Source organism: Sciurus vulgaris, assembly GCF_902686455.1.
Source record: "Sciurus vulgaris genome assembly, chromosome: 1".
NCBI classification, from domain to species: Eukaryota; Metazoa; Chordata; class Mammalia; order Rodentia; family Sciuridae; genus Sciurus; species Sciurus vulgaris.
Window position 1 is genome coordinate 182,746,281 of NC_136461.1, and position 25,294 is coordinate 182,771,574.

The 25,294-nt window shown below is 34.0% G+C and overlaps 1 protein-coding gene across 4 annotated transcripts; it reads left to right on the plus strand.

Moving 5' to 3' along the window:
* The first annotated feature begins 1,455 nt into the window (after positions 1-1,455).
* On the plus strand, positions 1,456-24,845 carry EBAG9 (estrogen receptor binding site associated antigen 9). Of its 4 annotated transcripts, none has more exons than XM_079131394.1 (7): positions 1,456-1,680; positions 11,434-11,531; positions 14,131-14,209; positions 14,997-15,155; positions 16,278-16,385; positions 20,161-20,252; positions 22,976-24,845. In XM_079131394.1, exons 2-7 carry the CDS (start codon positions 11,449-11,451, stop codon positions 23,094-23,096), a joined length of 642 nt encoding a protein of 213 aa, XP_078987520.1. In that variant the 5' UTR covers positions 1,456-1,680; positions 11,434-11,448; the 3' UTR covers positions 23,097-24,845. The 4 variants fall into 4 exon arrangements, with proteins under 4 accessions (XP_078987520.1, XP_078987519.1, XP_078987518.1 ...); XM_079131393.1 differs by lacking the exon at positions 1,456-1,680 and adding an exon at positions 1,899-2,222; XM_079131392.1 differs by lacking the exon at positions 1,456-1,680 and adding an exon at positions 2,242-2,494.
* The last annotated feature ends 449 nt before the right edge of the window (positions 24,846-25,294 follow it).

The following is a 25,294-nucleotide window of genomic DNA, read 5'->3' on the forward strand; positions in this document are numbered from 1 at the left end:
AGCACACCTGGGTTCAATCTCTGGTACAAATAAATAAATAAATAAATAAATAAATAAAAATTATGTTAAGATTATTGGAATTGGGGAATCCAAAAAGTATTGGAAATCTTAGATTATTAGAATTTAGGCAAGATAAAACACAAAAGTTAGAGCAGGTCGTTAAGGGACAGCAGAGGGTTTCATGGATTTGGGGAGGTACAGTTAATGGTGATGTCATGCAATAATAGTAGTTGCAGTAACATCTATTATCTGTGAATACCTGCTATGCACTAAGAGCTTTGCAAGCATTAGCCATCTAAGTAGGCACTATTGTGGCCATTTTACTGATGGGGACACAGAGATTAAGGGATTAAATAATTTATCTATGTTTACACAGAACCACAGTAAGAGTTCAATTTACTTTCTTCCCTCCTTGAAGTTAAAAATATTAAATTATTAACGGAAATGTGGAGTAGATTGGAGAGGGGAGGGTGGGGGCAAATTGCTACAAAGGTAAGTAGGTCAGTGAGTGCTGGGTCAGGGTGAGAGAATAAAGGTAGTAATAGTTTTTTGTAAAAAAAAGAGTTATATGAAGAAAAAAACTAGTTGAGGAACGATTTAAATAAACTGTTTTCAGGCTTTGACCATACAAACTTCTAGCCTCCCTCACCAGTCACTCTACAACCAGTTTTCTTAGGGTCCCTTGCCCTAAGAAACTGCAAAGTTTTTAAAGCATTGGATAAGAGAAAATAAAGAAGGGAGAAAGAGGGGAAAGAAGGTGGTGGTGGTGGTGGTACTGCTGCTGGAGGAGGGGGGGATTATTATATTGTTAATAATAATAATTATTATTATTAGAATCAGGTTGCAAAGAGAGAACTACTAAAAGGACACAACTTGGTAAAATGGCCAGCCCTGGTTGCAACAGAGGAACAAATGAAGGAACTCGGTGAAATATCTCCTTACTTTCAGTTAAAGAAATTTTGTGAAAAAAAAAAAAAAAATACGCGAAAGGGGCAAAGGTCTGAATGAAAGTCAGCATTTAGCATCCCTCAGGTGGCTGAATGACTAGGCTCTGTCCTGGTCACATACAAATATGCTGGCACAGAGGGGACCTTCCCATTTTTTTGCAAAATAGACGCGATTTCTCCCTAGTACTGGCAGCGGGGTTCTATGGGTGGGACAGAAAAAGGTTTGATTGGGAGGCACTATACATAAAAGGAGAGTAGGACAACTTAGCGCAAACCCAGGCACTCCACTTAAAAAATCCCACACGGTTTACAACTGTCACAAAAAAGGCAGCCGCGACCAAACCTCCGCAGGCCGGCCGCCGCTCGCCCCGCCCCTCGGCATTCATTGGCTTCCAATCCCGACGCCAGACCCACAGCTTCTTGCCTATTGGACCAGGCAGCACTTGGGGCGGGGTGCGGAAGTCAGCGCCTGGAGACAACGGAGAGCCGCCTTCAAGGAGGGAGAGGGAGGGGCTGGGGGAGTGTTTCCCGAAGAGAGGGCGGCTATGGCAGCTGCGCGGCGGCAACGGCGGCTGCGACGGAGCGCGCGCCCGGCTTTGAATGAGCGGGGCTGGGACTGAACAGGCGGAGCGCGAGCTCAAGAAAACGACCAGCAGCGCGCGCGCGCGCCTCGTGTGCGCGCGCGGCCCGCGGCAGCTCGGAGCCTCCGCCGGGCGGGGAGGGGGAGGGGCAGGTGAGTGTATTTGGCTTGCGCGCGCCCGCGAGGGGCTTTTCTCTCCCAATCCCCACCTCGACCCCAGCCCCAAACCTAGGGTGTCACATGCCCTTCCCCGTCAGCCCTCCGTCTCGCCCCCCCATTTCCCGCCCTCCCACCTTTCTTTGAGCCCCTCCGGCTCGCCTCCCCCCCACGGCCGACCGCCACTCTAGGGTACTGTTTCCGGGTCAGGGTGACCTCTGGGGCGAGGGAAGCGCGACCAGGAGCCGGGTCGGGCGTGTAGCCCAAGCCATGGCGCGCTCACGCGTGGGAGTCGGGCCTGTGAGGCACCGACCCGGAACACCCCCAGTGTTGAAATTCCCCAGCCGGGAGGGAAACTCGCCGGCCCTCCCTGCCCTCTCTCTAGAGGCCTCGAACCTCTCCATGCCGATCTCCCCACAGTCCCCGTCCCAGCCCACCCGGCACCACCTCCGGCGGCCGCGAGCGTTCCACGTAGCGCGGTGCGCCGGGCGTGGGACGCGTGACCTGAAAGCGCACGCTTTTTCTCATCTGTGCAGTGGGTATGATTTTTTCCCTCTTCAACCAGTTCTAGGTGGGGGATCTGATATTAAAACCACTTGAGTTTTGAAACTCATTTTAGACTTGTAGGAGACGCACCCGCCTTGCCAACAGCCCCAGTGGTGCCACACTGAGGGCCCGACTTTCGGTTGCCAGCGATGGCACAGAATGTTGGCTTTACCACCAGCTCTCACGCTCCACTTCTGTTTCCGCTTTTCTTTTCTTACTTGCGGCTACTGCTGAACCCTTGTTTTTCAAATTCAAGTGAGTCCAGGTAAATTTTATCTTTGGAGCTTTCCTTTAAGCTACTTTAGAGAACTACAGATTTAATTAGAGGATATTTTCGTCCCATACTTGATTGGATGGTTTTTCAAGCTTTGGTGTGAAAGATTCAGAAATGTAGTTTTAGAGAAATACAGCACTTAACGCCTCCTTCAGTGTGTTGGAAACAGATTGACTGGCTTGTTTAATGAGTCGTGACATAGTGGATCTACACCATGGGTTTCGAGCGGTTTACTGAGAATTACAAGAAGGAACGATACCTTCGAATAGATAATACTTTTAATAGTATTACTTTTTATTGTAGGAAAATGTTTTTCAGTCGACACAACAGAATTTCTTTTGATTTCCTAGAGATGTCATTTTTTTTCAAAAGCTCTAAGTTGCTTCATAATCCTGAAACTTACTTTGCTATATCTCAAGTTTCTGCATATTCCTAGTAATTATTAAGGGACATATAGTAGAGTAATAGTATAGCTTGGTCCTAGAAAGTATTGTAAAGCATCCAAAGTGCTAAGTAGTCTAAGATACATACTTTTCAAGTTTGTAATTTGAAGGCTTTTCAAAAATCCTACTGAAGTAATGGGTACAAAATTAAAAGTTTTCACAAGTGAAATGTGATGTGGGGAGAGCTGGGACTTGGGTTCATTAGTCTCTTTAAATCCTGGGTGCCTGATCCTGTGCCTCACTCACCCAGGCCCATTGTTGACCTTTATTCCCAATTAAAATGGGAATACACACACCAACCCTTTTGGTCATCCTTATGATTCCAGTGAAGTGGAAGAACATATGTGACCAAGAACTACGTCTTGAATATATTAGTGTTTCAAGAATGTTACTTTCTTTTCATTCAAGAAATATTTGAGTACCTACTATGTACTTGGCATTGGCTAAAACCTAGAGATATCAACTGAGCAACACCAATGGAGTCCTGCCTCCTTAGCCTTTTGTGTTCAATAAGAGGAATAAGTATACGTTCAAACTCATGACAATTGAGCAGCTAATGCAGGGTTTCTCTGCTGACTTGGGGTGTTTCCCAGTGTGCCATGTGGTATCTGTTACATAGTAATATTTATAATCCTTTAATTGAATTGGAACTTTAAGTAAATACAGGCATGGAAGAATATTCCTGTCTGCAAATCAGGGTAATTGATAAAATCCAAAGTGTTGGTTGATAGCTCGTCCTATTTTCCCATTTCAGTGCAAAAACTGTTTGGAAATTTTACCTTGGAAATTATAATATCTTCACTGAATTAATAAAAATGTTCATTTGGGGGGGTGTTATTTTCCTTTAGGGTTTTGTTGTTGTTACAACTTCTATTTGTTTTGTGGTTCTGGGGATCAAACCCAGGACTTCATGCATGTGAGGCAAGAAGTCTGTCACTGAGCCACCTTCCCAACCCTTTAGTGAGTTATTCCTGATTGCTCAATTAGATAGATCTAGGTTTGAACAAGTCATTAGATACAGGAATATGGAAACGTGTTTATCTCTGTGCTTTGACTCTATGAAATAAGGTAATATCTCATGATGGCTGGGTGCAGTGGCACACCTGCATAATTGCCAGCCTCAGCAACTTAGTGAGGCCCTAAGCAACATGGTGAGATGTGTCTTAAAAAATAAAAAAAAGGGTTGGGAATGTGACTGAGTGGTAAAGTTTCCCTGGGTTCAATCCCTGGTATCAAAAACAAAAACCTCATGATTTTTTGTGCATTACATGAGGAAATATTTAGGTAGTACTTGACACATGTAGATGGTCAATGACTACTAGTTCTTTTCTTTCATTAATCACTAAGCATATTTTCCATAGAATGAGGCTATTCTTAATTGCTAGGGAAGGAATTCTATTCTATATCAACAGTTTTCCAATTTTCTGTTTTTCTACTGGGAAAAAACTTTGAATTTTATTTACAGTTACTGTTGGAACAATTCAAGTGAACAAATACTTACCTAATAATGACAACAATAGTGGGAAAGTAATGGCTGTGGTTACTGAGGCTCTATATGAAATTTGTTCTCATCTTTTTATCCATGTATATACTGAGATCAGCCCTTGTTCCCATTCCCTAGTGTCTGATGGAGTATTTCTGGTTCTGTTTTCTTTCCCACCAACTGCCACATACTCTAATCTTTCTACTAGCGGTCTTTTTATATTTTTTCATAAAATTGATGCTAAATTGTCATTCGGAGAAGTTTCCTTTTATTTTGGTTGAGAGTTATATTGTTGACAAATGAGCTTGAAATGAAGGTCTTATTCACCATCTTATTCAGATCATTCTACTCATAATGAAGCAATCAAAACCTTTCTTTCAAGTCTTCGCAAATAGTGCACTAAAGGTACAGGTGAATAGAATCCAGTGGTGAAGGAATATACAGGCCAGGTAGGGTAGGTATATAGTAATAACTATAGTACAATCTAGAAAATGTGAGCTTCTCACAGAAAATGGAATTAAAAGACTTCACATTAGTATGCCAAGAAGTAATAAAGGCTTTTGCTAGGCAGGTTACAGTGGAAATAGGAAAGAATATGGGCAATATTAGTAAATTTCAGTAAGGCCTTTTTGGCAGTTTGAATGTAAGTCAATATGAGAGAAAGGGAGTTAATGTTGTGTTTTTGAATGTGAGTGAACCGTTGATTGGGAATGTATTTGACAGAAGCATTTAAATGACTTCAGCAGTGAAATTTTTTAATAATCTCCTATTTTACTTTCTTTAGGAGTCATTGTTCTGTCTAACCTTTCAATTAGTAGGCCATCTGTAGGCACCAACTTTGTGTAAATGACCTCATGAAGAGGCAGCTTCCATATATAAAAAAATATATGAGCATTGCTGTGGGATTCTTTTGGAACTCTTTATCACTATACATGTGATAGTCTGTAAGCTCAATTTTAGTCTACGGAAAACCGCCACTGCTTAGCCTGGGTTGCTTCAAGCAGCTCGCACCGCTCTTGCTCTTTCGGCCCGACCAGCGGGACAAAAGACACGTACTCTTCCGAAGTTCATGAAGCAGCTTCCCCTTTATCCAGATGACACACCCTCAATATATAAGCAGTCTCATGCATAAGCAATTGTAACCAGATATGTCCATCCAATCCTGTTAAAGGTCAAGCAATCACTCGCTCAAGCATACATGTAAAGTATATCTGTCCACGCGTTAGGCAGCTGAACTGATTATCATACAGCTAATTGTAAACGCTTTCTTCTTTCTCCAGGCATAATCAGGACGCCGTTTTTTCTCTGCCAGTTGCCATCTTTAGATGCACATGGCGTAACCCTGGGCCCCGGGTCTCGCCCGCCACATTAGTCCTGGAAATAGAAAGAACTAACTGTATGTTTTGCCTTTCTTAGAACTGGCAGTAGTGGCTCTGCAGAACAATCAAGATTGGGTACCATGAGAACTAAATATGTTTTCCTTTGTGGTTTTGTTTTGTGTGTGTTTTGAACTTTTCTATTGAGTTATATCACATAAACTGTATGTATAGTAAAGTATATGGTGATATTACCTCCCAGGTTGAGATACAGATCTTAGTTTCCTAATGCTCCCATGATCCCTCTCTGAGGTGACCATTTTTATTATTAAAATTTTAAACCACACAAGGAAATATTTTGTTAGTTGAAAAACCTTATTATATGCTATTTTCAAGAATTTAAGAAATTATTGCCTATGTAGTTAGAGTATCCCTTATCCAAAATACTTGGGACCAGTATTTCAGATTTTAGATTTTGTGTAGGGAGAGAAGGGAGGTTGGAATATTTGCATATATAAAATTTGATATTTTGAGGATGAGACCCCTGTTTAAGCCTAAAATTCATTTGTTTCACATATACCTTATAGGCATTGCCCAAAGGTAAATTTGTGCATGAAATAAAGTATCATGGTGAAATGTCCGCATGGCATTCATTTCAGATTTAGAGTTTCAGATTAGAGATTCTCAACCCACATAATTAAAAACAAGATAGTGCTTTCTGCTTTTATTCTTATGAAATCAGTTTTAAAACAACATGTTTTAATTGTATAGGGCTGGTGTTTATATGGGACAAATTTAGTCCTTGTTTTTTTTCCAGTGTTATTGCTTATCTTATATGGAGTAATTTAAAAATGAATCAGCATTTCAGTTTTGAGGAGGAATATATAGCTGTCTCTTTAATGTGATTACATGATAATTGTTACTTAAGTTTTGGTTTCATTCCCTTTAAGTAAATTTGTATAGAACTGAAGTACAAATTATATTATTTATTTTTGGGAAAAAAAGTAGTGGATTTTTATTTTTCCCCTCGTAGGAAATTACTACTTCAAATATTTCTATTAACCCACTATAGTGATTGTTTCTAAAGATGTTAATGGACTGGGAGGCCAGTGAATTTTAGTTGTGACTGTTGTTACCTAGTTGCTTTAATTTGAGCATCATCGTTAACTTTTTTCCTCGCTTAGTAAATTAAGAAGTTGGATGACATATATTATTGAGTTAATCCACCACAGGAGTCATTATTCTAAATGTGTACTCATACTTTTTCCTCCTTTGACAGAAGACAAGGAAAAACTAAAAAAATGAAATTTCATTATCAGAAACTGTGTGTGTGTGTGTGTAAGAGAGAGAGGAGAGAGAGAATGCCTATTATGTCTTGTGACTTGATTTAATATATGATCTACTCTACTTCTCAACAGTGGAAAAATGGCTGTCTCCTGTAGATTAAGAGATTTTGCCTTTTCTTCCTTTTGCATTTTTTGAGCCCCTGAATGGGAGCATTCAAGATTAATATTGTCAATTTAACTTATACCAAAACTCATTTTATGTAAATTTAAATAAATAGTGACTACTAAAATAATATTTGCAATGCATATATGATATGGGTAACAAAAATGTGTAAAGAAATGTGTAAAATCAATGACCATATTTAAAAGGATGGCAAAATAATACCCATTTTACCATTTTTGAGAATTTTTTTATTCCTGTCATTACTATAGCTTTAATTAGTTTTCAGTTCCTGTAGCATTTCTGTTTAGAAATACGTATCTTTAATTATAGTGGGGAGGGACTGTGAGTGTGATCTGTAAGGATTTAGATACTGGAACCTAGATTCAAATGCTAGTTCTGGATTTTATCAGCTCTCTGTCTTTGGGCAGGTTACTTTCCCTGTACCCCAGCGTCAGTATCTAAAATAGAGATCAAAAGTACTTGTTTCAAGTCCTTCACAGGGATATTGTGAACATTAAGTGAGTTATATCATGTAAAGCACTAAAAAAATGCTTGGTATATAGTAAGAATTAGTACAATTAAGAATTGTTATTGAAATCTGTTGTGAAATCAGAGTTCCTAGAGAAATCTGGAAATGTGTTTATTACTAATTGCCCTAGTTTCCTAATGGGAACTGGCTGTCCAGAAAGAATAGCAAATAATCAATATAAGATAATGATAGTATTAATGACTTCTTTTAAATTTCAAACCACAATCTGAAAAATTTTGTAATTTGTATGATACAGTGTTGTCCAAAAATGTCTCAGTGTAGATTGTTTTGAGAGCTTGTATGAGCTGGATTTGAGCTTGCAGTCCTCCTGCCTCAGCCTCCCCAGCTGCTGGTACTTCAGGCATGTGCCACTCTTCCCATCCCAGTTTGGTTAGTTTTGATGGCTAAATACATGTCTCTGAAGCTATGACTACTTTCAAAAAAATATATGTATATCTCCAAAATATTCTCATGCTCCTTGGCAATCTGTCCTTCCCATCTTTCCCTGTTCCATCTGAAAGCACCACTGATCTGCTTTCTGTCATTATATATGTTTGCATTTTCTAGAGGTTGTTTTTTTTTTTTTTTTTTTTTTTTTTAAGTATATAGAATCACACAGTATTATCATTTTGGGACCGTGACTTTCCTTTGGCATAATTATTTTGAGATATATTCATGCTATTATAACAATAGTTCATTCATTTTTATTGTTGAGTATGTAACATACAATTGGTTCATTTACCTGTTGATGTACATTTAGGTTGTTTCTTGTTTGGAACTATTTAAAATACAATTACTATCAAGTAAAATTATTTGTATGGGCACTTGTTTTCATTTATCTTGTGTTTCCTTTGTGTTTATTTATGTCTTCATTTATCTTATGTTTGTTTGACTTAGTAATAAGTTAAAAAAAAAAAAAAAACTTTGTACTATTTTGCTTTCCCACTACTGATGTATGAGAGTTCCACTTGCTCTACATCCTTGCCAGTATTTGGTTTGATCATGATTTTTAGTTTAAGCAATTTAATTAAATTAGATGTATAAGTAGGTTTAACTGCGACTTTAATTTTTATTTCTCTTATGATTAATGATGTTGACCATCATTTTATGTATTTATTTTAAAATAAAAATCTAAATTATCTTCCTATTCTAGAGTCAGAAATTTTTTTTCACAAGTTTTGTAGCTTCAGATTTTATATTAGGTCTGTGATCTACTTTGAGTTATTGTTTGTTAATGGTATGAAGTTTTTTGTTGTTTGCATGTGAATACCCAGTTTTTCCAGCACTATTTGTTGGAAGGACTATCCTTTTCCCCTGAACTTTCTTTGCATCTTTGTTAAATTTCAGTTCGTATTTATGTGAGTATATTTCTGTACTTTCCGTTGATCTGTGTATATTGACTCCAGTTCTACATAGTTTTGTTTTTTGTAGCTTTTTAACAAGTCTTGAAATCTGGTAGTGTTAGCCCTTGACATTATTCTTTTTCAGTGTTCTTTTGGCAATTATATGTTCTTTACATTTCCATATGAATTTTAGAATTAACCTGTCAACTTAGAGAAAAAGCTTACAGAGATTTTGATTTGGATTGCATCAAATCTATAGCTCAATTTGGAAAACCTTGATATCTTAACAATATTGAGTCTTCCAACCCTGAATAAGTCTTTTAAAATAATGCAAGTCTTTTAAACGTGTCTCATCAAAATTTGGGTCATTTTTAGTATACATATCTTTCGTTAGAATTGTCCCTAGGTATCATATTTATTGATGTTTTATACATTTTTTTCTGATTGATGTTACATATAACAGTATAATTGATTGTAGAGTCCACTGAATTTTCTGCATAGACAATTTTCTTTCTTTCTAATCTGTATCCCCTTCTCCTCCTTCCTTCTTTTATTTTGCCAGAAGCTGTCCTATGGTGTTGAGTATAAGGGGTAAAGTAGACATACTTGAGTTGTTCGTTATTTTAGGGGGAGGAGTACAGTTTTCACACATTTACTCTCATATTTCCATAGGTTGTTTTTTTTTTTTTTTAATAGATGTTGTTAAGCAGGTTGAGAAAGTTTCTATTCCTAGTTTCTCCAAGTTTTTATCAGAAATGGATGTTGAATTTTGTTAAAGGCCTTTTCTGTCTCTACTGAAAAGTTTTTCAGTATGCTAATATGGTGAATTACTTTTGGTTTTTGAATGTTAAATCAGTCTTACAACCTGGGCTAAGCCCACTTGGTAATAATGGAGTCGTTTTATGCATGGTTTTATGCATGGTTGTATTCGATTTACTGATATTTTCTTAAGTGATTTTGCCTTCTATATTCTTAAGAGGTTAGTCTCCAGTATTTTTTTTTTTTTATGGTAATGTCTTTGCCTGGATTAATGTCCATGTAATACTGATGTCAAATAATGAGTTGGGAAATATTTTGTCTTTTTCAGTTCCTGTAAAATTGGCATTACACCTTCCTAAATAGTAAATTCAATAGTAAAACCATCTAGAACTGGAAGTTTTTTTTAACTATAAATTTGTTTCATATTTAATAGATATTGAAGTTTTAAGGTTACCTATTTCTTATTGTACTTCGGTATCTTAATGGAAATTTACTTGTTTCATCTCATTTGTCAAATAGTCATAGATTGCTTAGAATGTTTTTTAATGTTTTCTCATTATCCTTTTCGTATCTGTAAGCCTTAATAATGTAATCTCTCTCATGAGAGAACTCGTGAAATTTTTGACATGTTTTCTATTATCATGTACTTATGATTGATTGGACCCTTTATTATTGTCAGTTGACTTTTATATCTTGTAATATTGTTTTCTCTACCATCTGTTTGACATTGAAACAGTCCTGTCAGCTTTCTTTTGATTGGTGTTAGCATAGTATAGTTTCACCATCCTTTTAACCTATTTATATCTTGAGATTTAAAATACATTTCTTATAGGTAACATATAATAGGGCCTTCCTTTTTAATTCAATCTAGCATCTACCTTTTTGTTGGAATGTTAGATAATTTGCAGTTACCATCTTGCAATTTATTTTCACATTATTTTATTTGTTCCTTTCCCTTGTTTTCTGTTGCCTTTTCTATTGAGTAGTTTTTATCTCTTTTATTAGCTTATTGGCAGTGACCAGATCTTACCCTTTGGAAAATGATTCAAATCCGGCCTAGGTATCAATATTTCTTTGAACAGATCTCCAGATTTGTGAACCATTGTACTAGATGTGCTCTTTGGTTACTTCCAATTCATAAGCTATGTGACTTTAAGCAATTATTCAACTTCTTTTAATTCAGTTTCTCTGTATTTATAAATGGGTATAATAAGATCTATCTGAAGGTTAAAATGTTTAAAATATTTTGAATAGTGCTATATTTACATAGTTCAAAATTCAAAAGGTACAAAAAGACAATATATACTTTTTGAATTTGAAAATCTGAAGTAAATTTGTACAAAATAGATTATTTAAGCAAAATGATTTTCAAAAACTGTTCAAGGGATTTTGTTCACAAACTATCAAAAACTCTTTTAAAACCTAATTTCTGAAGTTGTTAATATTATTTGTACTTTAAAATTTATTGTTGTATTCATAGCTTCTAGATAAAAGTTAAAATATGTAAGAATTTTCTCAGTGCATAAATATTTTTCAACTTGATTTAAGAACAGGATTATGGAGTATGAAATCATCTAATGCTTTTGTGTGTCTGTGCCTTTTCTGCAGGTTTTAATTCCCATCATGGCCATCACTCAGTTTCGGCTATTTAAAGTTTGTACCTGCTTAGCAACGGTATTCTCATTCCTAAAGAGATTAATATGCAGGTAAGTAAATTTTATATCCAAACTGATCTGTTTATCTCTAGCTAGTTTTAGATTCCTTCATAACTTCAAAAATGTAGAAGAGATTCTGTGTGTACACTCTCTTGATTATAATATTTGTTCATTAATTCCTGGTGTTTTTTAAAATACTGTGTTTCTACTTCAAATCTAGAAAGTGAAGTTGAATTGTTTTTATTTTTTTCAAGTTCTTACATCTTCCATTTAAGTAACGTGCTTAATACTATAGAATTTCAGTAATTCTGTAGCATCCTAGCTTTCATTATTACAATCATCACAGAAATTTTATGTAATGTGTCATTATTGGAATGTTTTAAAATGGTTCAGCATAGATATTTCTGTGGGTACTACTATAGGAATGTTGTTTTTATATTATTAAAAAATGTAACAGAAATCCTAAATAAAACAGATTTTTTTTAATTCTTAAGTAATATTCCAGAATATGCAGGTAGTCCAGAGCAAGTAATTTATTCAGCATCAGTAGGTTATCCATTATCCATAGATTCCAGTTCCTTCTCTCTTGACACATGACCATACTCTAGAACTATGGCTTCTAAACTGTGTGCTAAGGTGCCTCAGGGCTTCCCACAGGGTGCTATAAAATTTTTAAACCCCAGTGGAACACAGTGATAGTCAATATCTGTTGAATATACATGAACTCATAACTCAAGGTAGTTTCTGTTTGCAACATGAGATCTAGCATCATTCCTTATGGTGAACTTTTCTTAATGCTGAAGATAAATTTTTGTTTCCTTTTATGTTTCATGACATGTCTGTGCAAAGTTAGGTTTTTAGGTTTTAATAAAATCAAGTACTACACCAAAATTAATGTAGAACAGAAAATGAAGGTGGCAGTGTCTAATTTGATTTAAATGCTTGAGAAGCAATGCAGTGTCCAACAGGCACACACAATGCATTAGTAAGGAATTTTATTTCATTCAAAATAAAAAACACATTTTCTTTAAATTTATGTGTATTATTTTTTCAACTGACTTTTCAGTGGCAACTAAGCACTTAAGACATACATGAGTATTAAGTTGTTTGTGCCTAACTAGTTAATCAGTGGAACAGTTGGTATTTATTTTGGCCTTAGGGGTACAGTGAAAATATTACTGATGCACTAAGAGTAAGGTAGAGTAAAATAGAAAGTGGACAGCAATTAGCTGTCTTTTTAGTAGATAGGTTTAGAAGTTGTACACAGCAATTCTGTTCCCACTCTCTGGAACTTAGCTATATGGCCACCTAGATCCAAAGAAGGCTGGGAAATATAAGAATGCAGAGTATTGCAGAGGGAACAAGTCTATGAAATGGAGAAAGAAATGGAAAATTTAGGTGGTTGACTGTTAAAATCACCCAAGAGGACAGGATTTGGGAATCAGAAAAAAATAGGGAACTAAGTACTCAAGTTATCAGAGAATAAAAGGGAATGATGAGAAATTCACTATGTAAACTAGAATAAGAATGAATAGTAATTACCAGAATGTTAAAAGAAGCATTGTATTAATACTGGTGATGAGTTATAGGTGTTTTCTTTTTGTATTGATCAGTTTTAGAATAAGAAACTGCATTTGATTTTAACTATTAAGGATTTTCCTGTTATCACTATAAATTTCTGCAGTTAATATAAATACATATAACATATATAGCATATTTATATGTTCAGTTTTAATGAAAACCAACTCTATTAAGATAAACCTCTTTTAAGTGTCAAAAAGAACAGGTCATGTGTTATAAATTACCAAGCTTTTGTCATGGACTATACTACTTCTGTTCATCCTTTAAACAAATAATATGTAACATCTTGATAACTGTCTTTACCAATTAGCTCTAAGTAAGATAGTTTGTAGATTACTTGAAATGAAGCAAATGACTAATCATTTGTTATAGCTACCTGAGTTTCTTTCTATGTAGCAGGCACTGTCTAGGCTTTAAATATGTCAATTAAATCTTCACAAAAACCCTACAAAAGCAGGTTTGAATACCTGCATTTTACACGTGAGGGTATTGAAACTGAGAGTTTTGGTAATTCTATCTAGACTCAATAGAAGTAACAGGTTCCAAAGCCCACTTTCCCAGCAAAGTGTCTGGAGCCCATTTTCTTAGCAGTCGAGTAACAGTACATCCTGTAGTACTTTTCCTACTGATGATTAAAACTCAGTTTATAATTTAGTTCAACCTAGCAATTTTTAAACTTTATAATAGTCTTACCAAGAAACCCGATATGTACAACATAAAAGCCAGTCCACCCCTTACAATGAAACTATAAGATGACCCAGAGCTTCACCTATACTCCAAGGAGTATGGTTTGAAACTACCTTGCATCTTTGTTTTTGACTTTATATTTCTCTGTAATTCTGAGTTCTAACCCCGAAAGCAGCTACATTTTCATAAGATTTTAAAGACTTTCACAAGATGTGTGATTCATGCCTTTTTTTCATCATAGCTTGATGAGCAATAATTACTAAAATCAATAATTATGAAATTGAGAAAGATCTTATTTTATAAGCCTTAAATTACTGACTGTAATGCTTTTCACCCTTTGTTTTGGTAGTTCTTGAAATAAATTATTTCATGTTTGTTTCAGATCTGGCAGAGGAAGGAAATTAAGTGGAGACCAAATAACTTTGCCAACTACAGTTGATTATTCATCAGTTCCTAAGCAGGTAAATTTTTTTTGAAAAATTAACTGTTATGGAACAGTATTTTTCAAACTGAATTGTATACCATTAGTCAAAATTTGGTAGTTGGGGTTTTTTTTGTTGCCGTTCTTGTATTTTTCAGTTTTAAAATTTCTAGTTGGTTCTTCATTTTATCTTCTATTTCTTTGCTGACATTTTCTATTCTTTCCAGTGGGTTCAAGTGTTTTCTGTGACTTTTTTGGAACATTTTTACATTTCAAAGTCTTAGATAATGCCAACTTACATCATTGAGGAATTGGCATCTATTAATTTATTTTCCATGTGAATTGAGATTTATTGATTCCACATGTGATGAATAATAAATTCTGGATTGTTTCAGAAGCATTTTAAATATTGTATTTTGAGATTATTTAAATTCTACAGTGTTAATATGTTTTATTTTATAAGTTTGATTAGACTTGGGTGGAAAGTTCCAGTCTTCCTCCTTTGAGCTATAGTCCTAATGTTGGTTCAGTTTTCAAAGCACTTGCTTTTTTCCTTCCTTCCTTTATTTATTTATTTATTTATTTTACTTTTTTTCTTTTTAATGGGAAAGAATAGAGCAAAATAGAACAGAACAGAATATTTTAGAATGTCTACCCCGTAATAAAAGTACTTTTTAAACATCTGTTCTCATTTTGGTATGTGAATTGAACTGTGGGTCAAAAAATGTTTGAAAACAAGTGTTTGCAGAAAGCCCATTTTTCTAATAAATGAGTAATGAGCTGTTCAGTGCATTGTCCCTTCATAGCCTACAATGTTAACTATTTAGACAGATGTGGAAGAGTGGACTTCCTGGGATGAAGATGCACCCACAAGTGTAAAGATTGAAGGAGGGAATGGGAATGTGGCAACACAACAAAATGCTTTGGAACAAATGGAACCTGACTATTTTAAGGACATGACACCAACTATAAGGAAAACTCAGAAAGTATGTTAAAGATTTGTACTTTTAAATTAAACAGTATAATTAGTATTTATTGAAAAATCTTTTTTTATCATTTTGTTTTCTGTCATATTAAATAAAAACTTCATATATTCAAATGACTTAGACATAGATGTAGTAAGTTGTATCTCCAAGACTTGTAACATTATACATTGGTATTTGATTTACTGGTCATCGACATTACCTATTGACATCATACTATGGTAATTGAGGATTTATTTCAGTCTGTTCTTACCTTTCTTCCAACTCCTTCATATATTGTAATATTATTCCACTCTTCTATTTGAGATAAACACAGTTAGTGCTTCATTTCTTATTTAATCCAATAAGGAAAATTTTTCATATAGATGTATACGCATACACTTTATAAAATGAGGACATTATTTATTCTCCACTTCCTACTACAGTTCCTCACTCTCTTCTACCTAGTTAATTTCAGCTATACATTTATATTTATATAATCTAGGTTAATAAAATTTACATTATGCTATATTGAATTGTCCAAATGCTTCAAAACTGAAAAGCATTAAATTGTGTGTTTTTCAAAGGTTATTTATAAGTGTCATACTAGATGAATACTTTGTATCATGGAAGTATATTGCTGTTCATCATAACAACAGCATATTTATTATAATAGTACTTTTTAAAATTAATTAGATTGGAAATGGTTTTAATAAAAGTAACCAGAATTCAAGTAAGAGTATTTTACTACTACTGACCCAAGTGAGTTACTGAATTTATAGATATCTGACATGTTGAGGGGGCTGGTGGTACTTTCAGCAGGATATTATAAATGATATAGTAATTAAAAATATCCTAATTATATTTTGGGGTTCTGGGGAAAGTAGGAAGAGGAAAAATGAAGATGAGAACTTACTATTTTTAGGGAGTAAAACACAATTTTTCTTAGGTTGAAACTGATTTGTGACAGTTTCCCGAGAATTTTGATACTCATTACAGACTATATTTTTGTTGTTGTTTTTAAATTAAATTTTCTTGAAAAGAATAGTATATTTTAAGTCATTACAAAATGCATTGGACAGTTATCTATTTTAATATAATTCTGTGTAAAACATCCCTATAATCTTATTTCAACTATTTTTTCAGATCATTATTAAAAAGAGAGAACCATTAAATTTTGGCGTCCCAGATGGTAGCACAGGTTTCTCCAGTAGATTAGCAGCTACACAAGATATGCCTTTTATTCACCAATCTGTAAGTATGTTAAAAAACGAGAGGGAAAGACTTGGTTCTGTTTTTCTTTAAAGTAGAGGAAAATGACTAAATGAACATGATTATTTATAATTTCTATGACTTTAAAACAAGTTTATCAGTTTGCAAGAAGTTAATCTGTAGTTTCACCACTCTTATCATTTTATGAGATTGCAAATTACTCAAATACTAATATCAGGATCCCATTGTTCACATGAAAGGTAGAGACAAAATATGTTATTTATAAATAAGGACTTCAGGAGATTACTTCTAAGACATAAACCTTTATAGCAGGTTAGTTTTAAGTGAGTTATGGATTGTTTCCCTAGTAGAGTTTATTTACATTTAAAGTATGATTTCATTTAAATCATGTAAATGAAAATTTTAAAAGAAAGGAAGTAGTAAAGAAAGTAGCCAACTGAGTTTCTCAACCATGAGAACATTATTAGAATCAGTTTTAGAGATTTTTAAAACATACAAATACTTGGATCCAGACCTAAGCTTAAGAATCCTTTGATTGATTATATTAGTTACCTGTTGTATAGTGATCCCAAATTTAGTGACTTGAAACAATAATACATATTTATTATTACATAAAGTTTCTGTGGATCAGGAATCCAGACTGACTAAATTGGATGCTTCTGGCTCAGGGTTTTTAATGAGTGTGTGAGTAAGTCCTTGCACTGGGGCTACAGTAGCTTGACTGGGCTTAGAGGATTCATTTCAAAGGAGTCTCACTTACATGCCTGTCCAATTAATGCTGCTTGTTTACACAAAGCCTCAGTTCCTTGCCATGAATTTCCTCATGACATAACTGCTGATTTTCCCAGAACAAGTGATCTGAGAGACAGAAAATGAGTGTGTGTTTTCTGAGGCCACTTTTTCTAGGGGATCAGTGTTTATGCATTTTTGAATTCTGATCAATAACTGTTCCTGCTAATGCCAGACCCTGTGCTAGGCCCTCGTAATACAGTGGTAAGCAATCAGAACAGGCAGCGTCTTTGCCTCAGAAGAATGCATTTTAGTGGGGGAGACATAATATTAGATAAGTAATCATATACAAATGTAATTATGAACTTTGATAACTCCTATGCAGTTACATGATACAATAATGTCAGATATTTTAATGAGACTATGATAACATCATAGATATTTCTCAAAATAACATAGCATCATAATACTTAATTTTATCTATTTCTCAGTTTTAAACTTTATTCGTATGTTGATCTATATTGGTAAAGTAATTTAGCTCTGCCAGGAGAATTAGTAATGTTTACTGCCTAACTGTAATTCTTATATAGCTCATTATAAAGTTGAAAATATACAGCCATTTAAAGAGTGGGGAAGGGGTACATAGGGTAGATGAAGGAGTTCTCCAGTGCTATTGGGGTCATTACACAACAATAGGTAGCTAATATAATCAATCAAAGCATCCTTAAGCTTAGGTCTGGGGATGGATCCTCCCAAGCAGACAAAGTAAAGGGACACTGATTGCACAGGAGAGAAAGCTAACCTTGTTCTCAACACCAAAAATATCTTACTCATTCTACAAATTAGTCTTCCTTTAAACTGAACATTCTATTTTTCTTTTTAAATTTATAATTTATATTGTAGGAATTCTTTTTATACTAAGAATATAAACTTTTTTCTGTCATCATTAATGTTTTTTCAGCTTGTTCTTGACTTTATAACTTGGTTTGATGATTTTTAAAAAGTATTTTTTAGTTGTTGATAGACCCTTATTTTATTTATTTTTATGTGGTGTTGAGGATCAAACCCAGTGTCTCCCATATACTAGGCAACTGCTCTACCACTGAGCCACATCCCCAGCCCTTGATGTTTTTTTTGATGGGCAGATAAATCTAATTTTTGGGTAGGCAAATCTATATAACCCTTTTCAGTCTTTTCTTTTTTATTGGGAAGGCCATCTCTATTATTGTGATCTTGGTAGGTTTACTTTTCTTACATCTAAATGTCGTACCTATACTAATAATCAAATACCTCAGTTGGAAAAATTGAGAAACAGTATGAGTGGAAAATTTGCAAATAAGTAATAGATATAACTTGGGGCTGGGGTTGTGGCCCAGTGGTAGAGCGCTTGCCTGAAATATGTGAGCCACTGGGTTCAATTCTCAGCACCACATATAAATAAATAAAGGTCCTTTAACAACTAAAAATTTATTAAACCATTAAGAATAATAAAATTATGGCATTTGCAGGCAAATGGATGAAATTGGAGAATATCATGCTAAGTGAGATAAGCCAATCTCAAAAAAACCAAAGGACGAATGATGTCACTAATAAGCGGATGATGATACATAGTGGGGGTTGGGAAGGAGGCAAGAATGGAGGAAGGAGGAGGACTGCATAGAGGGAAAAGAGGGGTGGGAGAGGGGGGGAGGAAAAAAAATAACAGAATGAATCAAACATCATTACCCTTTGTAAATGTATGATTACACAAATGGTATGCCTCTACTTCATGTGCAAATAGAAACAAGATGTACCCCATTTGTTTACAATGTTAAAAAATCTTAAAAATAGAAATAGACATAACAACATGAAGAAAAGTTTGATCTTGTTCTCAAAGAAATTCAGAGTAAAAATAACAAGATACCTTTTTTAAAGGTTTTTTTTTTTTTTTTTTTTTTTTTTTTTTGCGATGTTGAGCTATCTCCTCAGCCCTAAAGTTTTATCAAGTTAGCAAATGTAGAAAAGAAGGCCATTATCAGTATTGACAAAGGTATAAGGAAACCAAGACTTCTACTAACTGCTGTCGAGAGGATAAGTTGGGACAACTTTTCAAGAGTATCATCTATACTTTGGTTCAGTAGCTTTAAAAATGCTTCTTTTCTTTGTGTTAACAGCTTTATTTCTAGAAACATACTAAACAGATAATCAGAAACATTTTAGGAATATTTAACAGAGGATGTTATTGTATTTATGGTCAAGGGAAGAAACTCAAAACATTTTTAGGGGGTAAGTATTTGAAACAATATAATTGATTTGCAGTTTGGTACCAGTTATTTTATGCATATTATCACTTCCACACCTAAGCAAACATCTCATTTTTCCTGGTTCATGGAAGATGGAGGGTGTTGGGAGGGAAGAACTTTTTAGTGGTCTGAACTGGAGAAGAGTGAAAGATAGTAACCAGGCTGATGATATCAGTTATATAGAGCAGGGAAAAGGAAGCATGAGGAAGAACTAGTACTCCAGTTAAAGATAAATTTTTCCTAATTTGTAATTTTTGCCTAGGATGGAGATAGTAAGTGGAGCTGAACAAATCTCCTTCTAATTACAAAATTACATATGCTTAAGTGAAGATGACTATGCTATTTTGGAAACTACTCTTCAGCACAGAGTTTAGTCCAAACATTTCTAATTTTGTCTGGGATAAGTTAGTGTCTTCACTTCTTCCCCTTCCTCTTATTCAAGAGAGAGAAACAGAAAGAAGAAATATTCTATTCTTATCTGTTCCAAACTAAGTAAGCAAAAGCAGAAAATTAAGTATAAAACAGTATCCTGTAAAACAATATAGGAATAAAACTGAACTTGCGCAAGACTTTTTAGCACTGAAATTCGTGTATCATCAGGAAACTCGCAGTTCTAAGCAGCTCAAGGCCCAAATCATTTATGCTTTGTAGAAGACATAGTAATGAAGTTGAGAAACCACAGGAGAGTGACAGATTCTGAATTATGTTTCAGAAGATACTCTTGACTGCCATGAGGAACAAAGATGGCTCTTTACTATCTTAATTTTGCTTTGTTTTTAATTTAGTCTGAATTAGGTGATTTAGATACCTGGCAAGAAAATACCAATGCATGGGAAGAAGAAGAAGATGCAGCCTGGCAAGCAGAAGAAGTTCTGAGGTATTTGAGTGATATTTACATCACAACCTAATTAGAACTAGATTTGTTCCCTATTGTGTTTAAGGTCAAGGAAGCCTATTCTGCCAAATGTCTATCTTCATTCTTCCTCATTTGACCTCAGGTGGCCTTGTTCTGTATCTTAGAAGCATATGCTATTTTGTATGCTATCAAAAATTAAAGCATTATAGCAATAAAATAATTTTATTAAGAGCAAGGGAAATCTTTTACATGTAAATATCTTATTGTAATCATTATGTTATACTATAAATTTGAGCTACCATATATATTCTTCTAGGTCAGAAATTATTGCTTTGCTTTAATTTCCTCAAGGTTTAGTGTAGTGCCCAGCTCTGCATATTTGAATGAAAATAATGTAGTGCTCTTCATCTGTATGTATATCTTAATTGATATTCATGAAAACCCTATGAACATAGTAGAAAACTTGTGAGCTACCTGTCCTACAGAGAAGTAAATGCTATTCTGAGGGTTTTAAAGTTCATTTTGTTGATAGTTCTTTCTTTGTTTTGGTGAGCAATAAAATTCATTCTTGCTATTTTTGTATTAGGCCAAAGAGTAAAAAGAGAATTATCTTAAAGGAGATTATGTGATTATGGTCACAGATTAAAACTCATTTAAATGTATCTAATTTACTTAAGTATTTTAAAAATACATAATAAATTACATTGGGGTTTTTTTGTATTTTAAAATAAAGATTGCATTTATCATAGGGATAGAAAATGAATTACCATTATCTATCTTAACAGATTTTATTTTTGTTTTTTCCTTTCCTGTCTTTGTTGGTAAATTATAATTATCTTTAGTAACCAGCAGAGGGTGCAGTTAAATAGCTGAAAGTTACTGCTGCAGTTTTGGTTTTTATCTTGTCCTTTATATTTTCAGCATGTCTTTTTTGTTTGTTTTTTGTTTGACAGGGAAGGTGGTCACATTTTAATATTCATCAGTGAGGTAGTAAGAGTATTTAATATTTAATGCCTGTTTGGTCAGAATAGCTTAGTCTTTTATAAAGGAAATGTTTTTCTAAACTGTGGGCTATAACAGTCATGTTGCAAGGATCATAATCCTTTTTTTCATTCTGTTTTTAAAATTTATCATAGATACACAGAATTCAGAGTGTTTTAGAAAATTTGGAGGATTTAGTGATTACTGGTACCATTAGCCACAAGGATAAAGGGAAAAGCTGTTCATTTGGAATCCAGTCATCTTAAATGATATTCTGTAGAATTTATGCCATGAACTCACAAGTATCTTAATGATGACTAAATCAAAGCCTTCTTTTCCTTCCCCTCTTGCTTCCTAAACTAAACAAAACAATTTTTAATAATAATAATAATAATAATAGCATTTTGCATTATAATAGCAGCTTCAGAGACTGAGACTATTAGTCAAAAAAAGACATGGTTCCTACTGCACATTGCACAAGTTCAGCCAAAGGGATTTGGACGTTTCCATATTTCATTGCTACTCCTAAAAAAACAGCAATGTAAAAGTATGTCCATATGCCATCTTCTCTTACTCTCAGACTTTTCCCATTGCCACCTTAAAATATTACAGTATTATGATCAGTATTGTTAAAGTGAAAAGCTAGTATTTTGACAATTTCAGACATTAATCTGGAGAGGTGAAGTATATATTTATGTACAGTGATCTATAAATTATTTTGTGTGCATACACTAGTTATTGATATTTTTACTTCAGCTAGTAACCACATCAGATTGATTATTGTATTTATTTATAACCTGGCTAACCCTTTATAGTTCTTTTCCTGTCTCCTTTTTTTGTTTTTCTTTGCTAATGTGTTAAGTGTTCTAGTGCAGATTATCAGATTTTCTTCCAAGTGAGCAGGGTAGAGAAAAGTAGATTCACTTTTGTTCTATTTTAGAGACTTAGTTAAGTAATGGTAAAAATTATTTTGTTCTTCTAAGCTTAGTTAATTCATGGTAAAAGTCAAAATGGTTCCAAAGATAAGTTTTCTCTTACTCCTATTTATAATTATGATTGAGAACTGTATGTATACATTTTGCTCAGCTTTTAAGTTGTAAAAAAGGTACCATACTATTACATGCTCAATTGTGACTTACACTTCCTTCCTTAACTTTGCATACTTGAGTTATTTTCTCACACCCCAACTCTTCAGATTTAGGACCAATTTATGGTCCTTTTCTTCCTGTTTCATCACCCCAATCCTACCTCCCCACTCTCTACATAAGTCAGTCCACAAGAATAGACTTTGTGATTCTGGGCCAGTGGAGTTATAGAAGAAGCTAAGGAGAAGATATGTATTCATAATGTGGAATTAGCAAATACCCACCACTCTGTCTTATAATAGAGCTGATCAAAGATTTCTAGCTTCTAAGTGGAAGGTATATCTTAAGTTTTTATTTTCTTTTTAGCTGATTGTTTTAGACTTATAATAACAAGAGATTTAATCCTCAATATCAAGCCTTTCTGAATAGTATCCTCATAAAAAACTGGAGTTGAATGGAAGTAGTATCTTAGTGGAAATAATCTAAGAAAGGTAAAAAGATGTAGACTGTTTCCCACCCACCTTTGGTACCAGGGATTGAACCTAGGATGCTTAACCACTGAACCACATCCTCAGCCCTTATTTTTTATTTTGAGACAGGGTCTCCTTAAGTTGCTTAGGCCCTCACTAAGTTGCTGTGGCTGACTTTGAACTTCAGATCCCTTTTGTTTCTCTTCAGGCAGCAGAAAATAGCAGACAGAGAAAAGAGAGCAGCAGAACAACAGAGGAAGAAAATGGAAAAGGAAGCACAGAGGCTAATGAAGAAAGAACAAAATAAAATTGGTGTGAAACTTTCATAACAAATGTTCTTCAAATGTCATAGTGCCAGTAGGAGAAATCTGAGCTCCACCACCCACACGTCATTTACATGGATTTAAGAGTATTTTCAGAATACCAACACACTGCTTAATTTCAGTGCATTCATCAGGCCATCCAGGACACCAGAATTCTCCCAAAGTACCTTGAACTCTTAGTGATTAAGACTCAAAAGAACAAAAAGAACTTATGAGACAATATTTTCTTCAACATGCTCCAAATATAAGACAGTTGTTTGCTGTAGAGAAATTATTATGAATGGAATATACCAGTACCTCTCAAGCTAGTGTTTCTAGCTAAATGGTTGTAAATAATTTTATGATGGAAAAGAACTCTGCTATCTATTATGCTTTCCTTCAATGTGCATAATTATAAAATAAATAATTTTAATATTCTTTGTTTCCATTATTACCTGACCTAAATTAGACAAGTTGTAGAGCTTCAGCTTCTTTATTTTTGTTGCCAGAAGCTGATGTTGGCATACATTTTCTCTAATTTGGATTGGTGTTGCTTATGTTTGATACTAGATTAAGGAATATGAAATTTTTGGTTTTCAAGAAAATGACATTAAATGCAATAATCTTATTTATCATAAGTATTTTATACTTCATTATTTTCTTTTGGATGGTATAATGTTAAGCGTATTTGTAATTTATATTGCATGTATAAACATTGAAAATCAGCTAAAAATGACAAATTTGTTTTACATTATTATAACTTGTGAGTTTTAATTGGTATTGATAATTTTTCCCTTTCATTACAGATTTTAAGATGTCATAGTGTCTTTAAATACTTTCCTTCTTCCTCCACCTCAAAAGCCATTAAGTTTTCAAATGCAGAAAGACTTTAGTTCTACTATTTCAAAGCTTCTGGGTGATTTCTATATGTCTGGCATAATGCAGGTTACCTGTGTTGTTGGCTATGATAACATTTTGGACTCATTAAATTATAAACCATGATAGGAGTAATCTTTTATTTATGGTGTTCATAGGCTTGTCATAAAGAAATAGTTGCATATTGTATTCATAGGGGGAAAAACAGATTGGAGTTTAAAATCCCACTAAATTTTTCTCCACAATTAAAATGAATCTAGCCTGCTTTTCTGTGGCTTTAGAATTTTTAAAGATTTTTTTACTTATTAAAAGTTACTGCCCAGAATTAACAGTTTGTGGAATTGTAAAATTCTACAGGCCAAATATTGATAATGTATTTGAATTAGTAATATTTCATGGTAAAATCACAAACTATTCAATAAGTTTCCTAAGTTAGCCTGAGCTTCCAGACTAAACGTGACTGATAATAGACAGTCAAATTTAACTGGTGGAAAGCTTTTTATAGTGCCAAAATGCATTTTTAGTTACTGTGTTTATTAGTTTCTGCCAGTAAGCTTATAATTAGAGTCAAGTTTTTAATGTGTCTATTCTCTTTATCCTTTTGTATTTATTTACTTTTAATTCTTATGGAGATACTATGTGATTTCTCAAACTTTGGGATTCATAAAGGAATAGCATCCTTCAGTACAATTGCATTTACTGATTTTGCCCAGTAGTTGAAAAATATTGGAAGTCTGCTTTGGTCATAATTTTCACATACCCGAGGTTTTGTTTGTTTATTTGACTCTTTGGTTTTTTTATTGTTTAGAATAAAAGACTATTAGAATTTATAGTCTGTATGGTTAATTACAAAGAAATAGATTTTTCTCATGAAAAGAATAGGTAACAGTTCTGGAATTATTTTTGATCTCTGTTGATGTGTAAACTAAATTTCTACACTGGGAATATCATGGTCTCAAAAGAAGTCAAGTTAAATATAGATGATAAACACTTCACAGTAGCAAACTATTTTTTTTAGTTGCTAAATTTGTGGTTTTGGTTTTTCCTCCCTTTTGATAATTATCTTTTTAGAAGCTTATTACAGATAAAGAAGAATTATGGATGGGTTTAAATAGGATTAGTGGTTCTGCCCATTTTCTGAATTGTACATTTGAGATAAGTAATCATTTAATGAATCTTTGTATTTTTTTATATAGATGTTCAATGATTTCCAGCTATTTGCTCTTTATTTTTTTTATTTGTTCTTTTTAGATAAACATGACAGTAGAGTATATTTTGACATTATACATACATGGAGTATAACTTTAATTAGGATTCCATTCTTGTGGTTGTACATAATGTGGAGTTTC

Excerpts from the sequence above, each read along its gene's own strand:
- EBAG9 (XM_079131394.1), top strand. The coding sequence starts at position 11,449 with ATGGCCATCACTCAGTTTCGGCTATTTAAAGTTTGTACCTGCTTAGCA. Across the intron at positions 15,156-16,277 it reads CTATAAGGAAAACTCAGAAA|ATCATTATTAAAAAGAGAGA; the intron begins GTATGTTAAAGA and ends CTATTTTTTCAG. Across the intron at positions 20,253-22,975 it reads CAAGCAGAAGAAGTTCTGAG|GCAGCAGAAAATAGCAGACA; the intron begins GTATTTGAGTGA and ends GTTTCTCTTCAG.